Raw genomic sequence first — 6,929 nt, 5'->3', positions numbered from 1 at the left:
CCCTTACTCTCTGGAGCACGAGGTAGAGGAGCCAAATGGCTGGCTCACTGCTGCCAACTAGTGGTCAGAGGCTGAACTACAACATAAAAATGAACGGCTGGCAGGAAAGTTGACATTTTAAACCTTAATTAAAAATCGATACAGGGCTTTAGAATATCGATACAGTATCGGGAAATGAAATATCGCGATATTTCAGTGTATCAATATTTTCTTACACCCCTAATATATAGTGCTAATATTGACTAAATCTTTGTGAGAGGGCAGAGGAAAGAATTTTGCTACAGAGGCAGACAGTTAACGTTAGTGACGATAAAAGTTAAAAGTTGTCCTATTGTCTCTGAATGTGAAGCTCTGCAGAATTTACAAGTTTCTGTACGCTTTCTCCTGGTTGTTGTTGTTTTACAATGACATTTATGAATAATTTAGCCAAATTTTTACTTAAAAATTTGAAGACATCCTTTACCGCTCCCAGAGAACCACGGTTCACTTTCCGGGAGCGCTGTGTGCGAGTGAAGAGAGTGGGGATGGGTGAGGTTTGGATTTGAATCAGTAACTACATTTTAAATCCAATGAAAGCAAGAATGTTAACTAATAAATTGGACAACATTCTGGCTGTTTAGTGATATTTCTGAAGTTGTGGTCTTGACTGGTCTTGAAATAAAATTCCGAGACAAGACCGAGTACAAATGCTGTCGAGTCCTAGACGAGACCAAGACCATCAAAAACCGGCCCAGAGACCGGTCTTAAGACCAAGACCGGTTTCAAGTACTACAACACTACTTTATAAGATCACAAATACTCAAATTTTAATTAATGAAAAGTCCCATGAGCGTTTACCACTCAAGTGTACGTCAAATTTTCTGAAAAAAAAAGTGGGCTGCTTAATCTTTAAAAAAAAATAAGAAAAAAACTTAAGTATTTGCATTTCATGCTTTATATTATTGCATTTGGCCCACAGCCCTCAGATCGATTTTCATTTTGGCCCCTTCAGGGAACATGTTCGGGCACCCCTTTGGAAGAATTCATTTATTTAGTTTCCTCACAACATTCAACACGTCAGGGTTTTAGAAATGACACATCTGGTGTAAAACTATCTCTGTTATTTTTGCATTTTAAAACTAATATTTCAGTTCACAGGAGCACGTTGGACCAGGTGAGTTATGATGTCATGGCTGGATGTTTGAGGTAAAAACAAGGGCTGCAGTTTGAACATGCGGTTTAACCAACATGTTGAGGATAAACATAAAAGCACGTTTGCTGCGGTAGTAAAAATGTATGATGTGCGCCGGCTTTACTGTTTGGTCTTTACATGAGAATTAGACAAATATTTCTAAATATAGTTTAAACTGCTCGCCGCAGTTCTTCTTCTGAGCTGTAGGTGTTGCTGCAGAGAAAATATCACCCGCACACAGCAGAATTAACACTAGAAGAAGCTGGGTTTAATTCAAACTTTTGTAACATTTGCCATAAGTGTTTTGAGTTGATTTGTACAGAAACACCGGCACTCTTTAATTATGGAAAAGTTTTGTGGTTTAACCTTTGATCGTTGCTTCTTATTGGTCGTTACGAGGTTCAAACTGAGGTGAAACTGGTGACAGATATGTTGACGTGGAAAATTTGTGCTTTAACCTTGTTTGGTTGATCTTAATTTTGTTGAGAGAGCTCAAACTTTTAGTTTTTAATGCAAAAATGTGAAAAGTGCATCAACATCATGTGACTGTTTTTGTCCCTCTTGGCTTTCCATATTCCAGGCTTCTTTTCCTGTTTATAGTTGAAATGAAGTAAAGTGTCCCAGCGATGGGTATGGCGACATTAGTTTTTGTTTAACTCATGAGTTCTAAATAAAGTGGTCGAAGAATCATCCCCATTTCCTGTTTTTCAAAATAAAGGCCAAATTCCATGTTTGTTTGGATGTCGTCATGTTGTTTATTTGTAGTCAGATTATCAGACTGCTTTAGGAGATCACAGGAACATTTGGAGGTTTGGAAAGACAACTTTAAAGAAATCTTTTCAACAAACATCCAGAAACCAGAAAATCTGGTTTTCACTTCACTTCACTGGGATGAGAAACGAAAACAAAGACGATCAACTCCAACCTGCACCACCTCAGTCCTTATGACATCACTGCGTGTGTCCAGGTAAGAAGGCTCCGCCCATAGCCAACGCCGGCCGTGATGTCGTCGTCCAGCCAGGTGAGACCGTGTTGCTCAACGGCAGCGAGAGTCAGGCGCTGCATGGCGGGAGGATCACCAAATACGTCTGGACGAGGGAGAGCGGAGACCCCAGCATCTTGATGGAGGTAAGGGGCGGGGCTTCACTCCCGATTTCTATCGACAAAATGTTTCCTGAAAGTGATTTAGTGGTTTTAGGTGGGGGTTTTTTTTTCAACCTGATCAGTGATTTCAGAATAAGATCTGCCATCTTGTTTCTGATCAGGTGTGAGCTCATTCTTCCTACACAAATTCAGGGGTTTCAACATTAAACTTGTGTTTTTTACTGGGATTCTGCAGAACACAGAACTACCTGACCAGGTGAGGCTCTCCAACCTGCAGCCGAGCTCGTACGTCTTCCAGCTGACCGTCACCGACTCCCACGGACAGTCCGCCAGCAGCAAGGTCACCGTCCTGGTCCTCAGCCCGGAGCAGTCCAGCTGTAAGTGCTCATGGGGAATGCAGGCCACATCTAAGGTTTATAATTTAAGGTTAATTTCTCTGTTCTACTAAAACCCAACCCTCACTTTTCCTGGCAGCTTGTTGATGATTTATTTAAATTTAACAGATATCTTTATATTTTAAAATGTTTTGACAGTTTGTTAAAAATCCTGTAAAAAGTAAAGCTCATTCTGTGATGGCCTGTCTGAATAAGGTCAGGGTCCATCATTCTCCAGAGATAAAAAAATATTCACAAGTTAGAAATTTACCCCCAAAGGTCAGACTGTGCAGTGATCAGAGGAATTAGCTCTACCTCTGACCCCAGAGGTCACCGTTAAAGGTCAAGGCTCACTTGGAAGTGTTGCAGGAGAAAATGTCTTTTTAAAAAAAAAAACAACTCATTCATCTAAAAGAACCACGAGATCTGGAGAATGCACTGCAGCAAACAGTTCCACCCAGCGGTCAGCACAGTGTTTCCTGATCTACAACAGAACCGGTCGGAAAGAAAATACTCAAGGCTCTGCAATGAGTCAAGAACCAGAACCAGACTGAACCTTCTGAGAGCTGAGCAGAAACGTTTTAGTTTCTTATCCAGTGTTGGAAAAACAAATGGGTTAAAAGTTCACAGCCACATGAGAGACTAACAGTTCTACAGAGGACCACTGAGAGGTCTTTATGTAAAAGAGGGTCTACAAAGTGGTGGATCAGGGGCTGGATCCAGTTTTTCTTTAATAACACCTTCTGTTGTTTTTAGATTTATATAAATCTAAAACTTGAAGACCAGTAACAATTGGGGGCTCGTCCGGGATACATATTCATACTCTTGTACTTCTCCTAGGCTTCTTAGGTTACTACCGGACATTTATTCAGGATTTTTCCAGATGTTTATTACGTCATGATTTTTTATATATTAGAACTGTGGAGCAGAAAGAGGAACTTTAATTTTCCCAGGACTGAACAACAGATGAGTTTCACTGATGTTTGATTTGAAAGAGGAAAATCAAAATGACTGACTGGTTCTGTTGAGCTTCTGTGTCTTCTTACACTGATGATCCACGCCTTTACTCATCTACTGGTCGGACTGGTTTTGCACACGCGTTAACACACACACACACACACACACCCTCCCTTGTGTTTGCATCAAACTGAGGACTTTGTATTGACTTCCATTCATTTTTGTAACTGCATTTATGTCTAACCCAGACATTTTCCCTAAAACAAACCATTACTAGTTTGTTCCTCACCATACTTCTAAACCCAACTAGTAGATCGCACTAAAACTGTAAAAATAAGAAATGGGAAAATGTACCCACTTTGCTGGTAAAAATGTATGACCTCACTCTGCAGCATAAACACACACACACACACACACACACTCGCACAGAGCAGAGACCTGTTCTGTGAGATAGACTTTGTTGTCTTGACGTTTGTGTTAACCGAAATGTGCTGAAAGGAGTTGAGGCTTGTCCGATGATTTTTATTTATGGATCGTTGATCCCAGGTCTGACCGGGCTCGGTTCTGACCCGGCTCGGTTCTGTAGCTGAGCCCGGCTCAGGCTGTTAAAACTGTGCAAACACGACCCGCCGCCTCAGTTTAGCCGTGTCAACACTGCGGCACTCCCCGTAAAACTCCCACACACCCTGTTGCATTAGTGTCGCAGGTAACAGGAAGCGATGTCACGCACCTGTCCTCCCCTCAGTGTACTGTACGGCGCCGGCGAAGGTGGGCCCGTGTCGCGCTGCGTTTCCTCGCTGGCGTTACAACGTGACGAAGGGCAGCTGTGAGATGTTCACGTTTGGAGGCTGTAAGCCCAACAAGAACAACTTCCTGTCTTTTGACGAGTGTTCGGCCGCCTGCAAAGGAGTGACAGGTAACGCACAAATACACACATACACACACACACATATACACACACAGCAGCTGCGAATGATGCTTGTGTGTTTTTATCCACAGCGGCGTCAGAGAGATTGATCGTTCCACATGCAAGTAAGTCCTGCAACGTGTTGTCAGTGTGTCGCCTGGTCAGATGGTTTAATGTGTGTGTGTGTCTGTGTGTGAGAACAGAGGTGTGCGACGGCTCGGCGTGCCGCCCCGACCAGCTGACCTGTGAGGGTGACTGCTGCCTGGACAGGAGTCTGGAGTGTGACGGGGTGCAGCACTGCTTCGACGGCTCCGACGAGAGCAGATGCACAACATGTAACAGAAACAGACGCACAACGTGTTGCTTCACGCATTAACACAACAATGACATCATTGCAGGAAATCATAATCTCAGGTTAAGTGAAACCCTGTCTTCCTCCTCCTCAGTGGACCAAACCTTGGGCCAGCTGTTGAGGATCAACGTGAGCGAGAGCACAGGTCAGTGTCGTCTCGGGTCGCAGTGTTAGCCAAGCGTTACCCTGATCCCTCCCCTTTTCCCTCCTCAGTCCGGTGCACGCAGCCGCCCCGCACCGGTCCGTGCCGGGCGCACTTCCCCCGGTGGTACTACGACCCTCTGGACAGGAAGTGCCACGAGTTCACGTACGGCGGCTGCGACGACAACGGGAACAACTTCGAGGAGGACGGGGTCTGCAGGGAGACGTGTGACGGGGTGACGGGTACGCACCGCTGACATAGAAGCATTAATTACCCTTCAAAATAAAATGAACCGATTTAACAGGACAATCTTTAATTTAGTCACAAATAGGACTAATTCCAAGTCATTTATTAAACGATGATAATTCTAATGATGCTGAAAACTTACATGATTATAAACTTTGTTTTTGTTTGTCTGCAGAGGAAGACGTGTTCGCCAGAGGGCTGTTTGACCATTTAGGGGCCGATAAACAGGATGAAGCTAAATCAAGTACTGAAGTATTTTACAAAATCATTATTTATTATCTGTTTTGATGAGTCAGCAGGTTTGAGCATCAGACTTCTGAGAATCAAATGAAGGATGTGAATTTAAACACTGCCACATATGGGCGCCAAGTGTAAAATGAAATGTTTAAACACTGTTCTTACATTTAGCTCATTTTTTTTTTTACAAAATGTTCCATTTTAAATGTTAAAAGTATATTTAAATATTGAATCCTAAATCTAAATGTAAAAGTTAAATGTTGAAGTTAACATTTAGGTATTCTGGAATAGAACACAGCATGTGCGTGTAGCCTAGACGCCACGGACTTTCCTGCTAGCACTTCCGGTTCGTAAGCAACACTGTGTTAGCGTAGGCTTTTTTTCACCTGGTGGCTGCTGTCCACAGTACAGGATTTGCATATTACATGTACCAATATTAACACAGGAGACATACAAGTTGATAAAAGTCCAGCCAAGTGGAAAAAAATACTCTAAAGTGGATTAAACCCATAAAAAAACAAAGGTAAGACGTCCAGAATTAAGTCTTTTGCTCTATTCCTTGGCTGCTTGTTCTGTGGATTTTTCACGTAGAGCTGTGACACTTGTATTGTTGGAAAGAGCAGAGTCTGGGCTTTAAACTGATGGGCTACTTGTGTGGTTTGGATCATGTTGCCCCGACGTTGGTGCATTGAAAACAGAATGATTTTCAGGCAGAGGTCCGGCTACTCTCGATACAGGAGGGGAGGGGTGCTCAGGTTGTGTCTACACTGTAATATACACTCTAACAAGTTTTTGCTTCTGCATAAAACTCGTGAAAAAGTTGCCTAAAATAATTTCATACTCTGCATCACTCACTCACTCACACACACACCTACCTACCTTGTGAAGAATATAATGTTCTTGTCAGAAGCAGTAAAATGGTGAATGAAGAACAGCTGCTTCAGCATCAGTCTCTTCCCGTAGCTGGTGGATTTCCTCCTGGATTATAACATTTACCTCCAGCACTAAATCCACAACTGCAGAGTCTGGAGTAGCAGCATAATCATGATCCGAATGTCTAGTCTGTACTGGCTGTTGTGTTAGCTTCCTCCTAGCTGTCCTCTAGAGGTGGTTCCACTCTCTCGGGTCTTGGCAGTGAAGGGGTTAATTGTACAGCTCCCTTCTTTTATCTCCATCTTCTCATTTCTGACACTGGCTCTTGATTATCCTCAGGTTTGAAATGCCGACTACAAACGTGAGTGTGAGCTTTTATAGCTAAGTTTTCCCTGCAGATAGCCACGACCCACTGTTGTTGTCTTAAGGCACAGTGTGTAGGATTTTGTCAATTCTTTTAGCCGAAATTGAGATAATCACTAATGACAATTATTAAAAACATGTCTAATCATTGCAGACAAAGACCTTGTTTTATTATTTTTACCTTATAAAAAGCTGTTTATATC

General features: G+C 42.6%; 1 protein-coding gene across 1 annotated transcript in view; it reads left to right on the top strand.

Annotated features, from left to right (window-relative positions):
• LOC106528670 (kunitz-type protease inhibitor 1) overlaps positions 1–6,929 on the top strand; it is a 13,156-nt gene that overhangs the window by 1,989 nt on the left and 4,238 nt on the right. The window contains exons 2-9 of the mRNA XM_014023899.1: positions 2,139–2,299; positions 2,511–2,652; positions 4,352–4,522; positions 4,606–4,638; positions 4,717–4,848; positions 4,960–5,010; positions 5,079–5,249; positions 5,429–5,497. Coding sequence (XP_013879353.1) covers positions 2,139–2,299; positions 2,511–2,652; positions 4,352–4,522; positions 4,606–4,638; positions 4,717–4,848; positions 4,960–5,010; positions 5,079–5,249; positions 5,429–5,497 — 930 coding nt within the window. The remainder of the gene's footprint in view (positions 1–2,138; positions 2,300–2,510; positions 2,653–4,351; positions 4,523–4,605; positions 4,639–4,716; positions 4,849–4,959; positions 5,011–5,078; positions 5,250–5,428; positions 5,498–6,929) is intronic.

Source organism: Austrofundulus limnaeus, unplaced genomic scaffold (genome assembly GCF_001266775.1).
Source record: "Austrofundulus limnaeus strain Quisiro unplaced genomic scaffold, Austrofundulus_limnaeus-1.0 Scaffold394, whole genome shotgun sequence".
Lineage (NCBI taxonomy): Eukaryota > Metazoa > Chordata > Actinopteri > Cyprinodontiformes > Rivulidae > Austrofundulus > Austrofundulus limnaeus.
The sequence above is the reverse complement of the archived record's forward strand: the minus strand, read 5'-3'. Positions and strand labels throughout refer to the sequence as shown.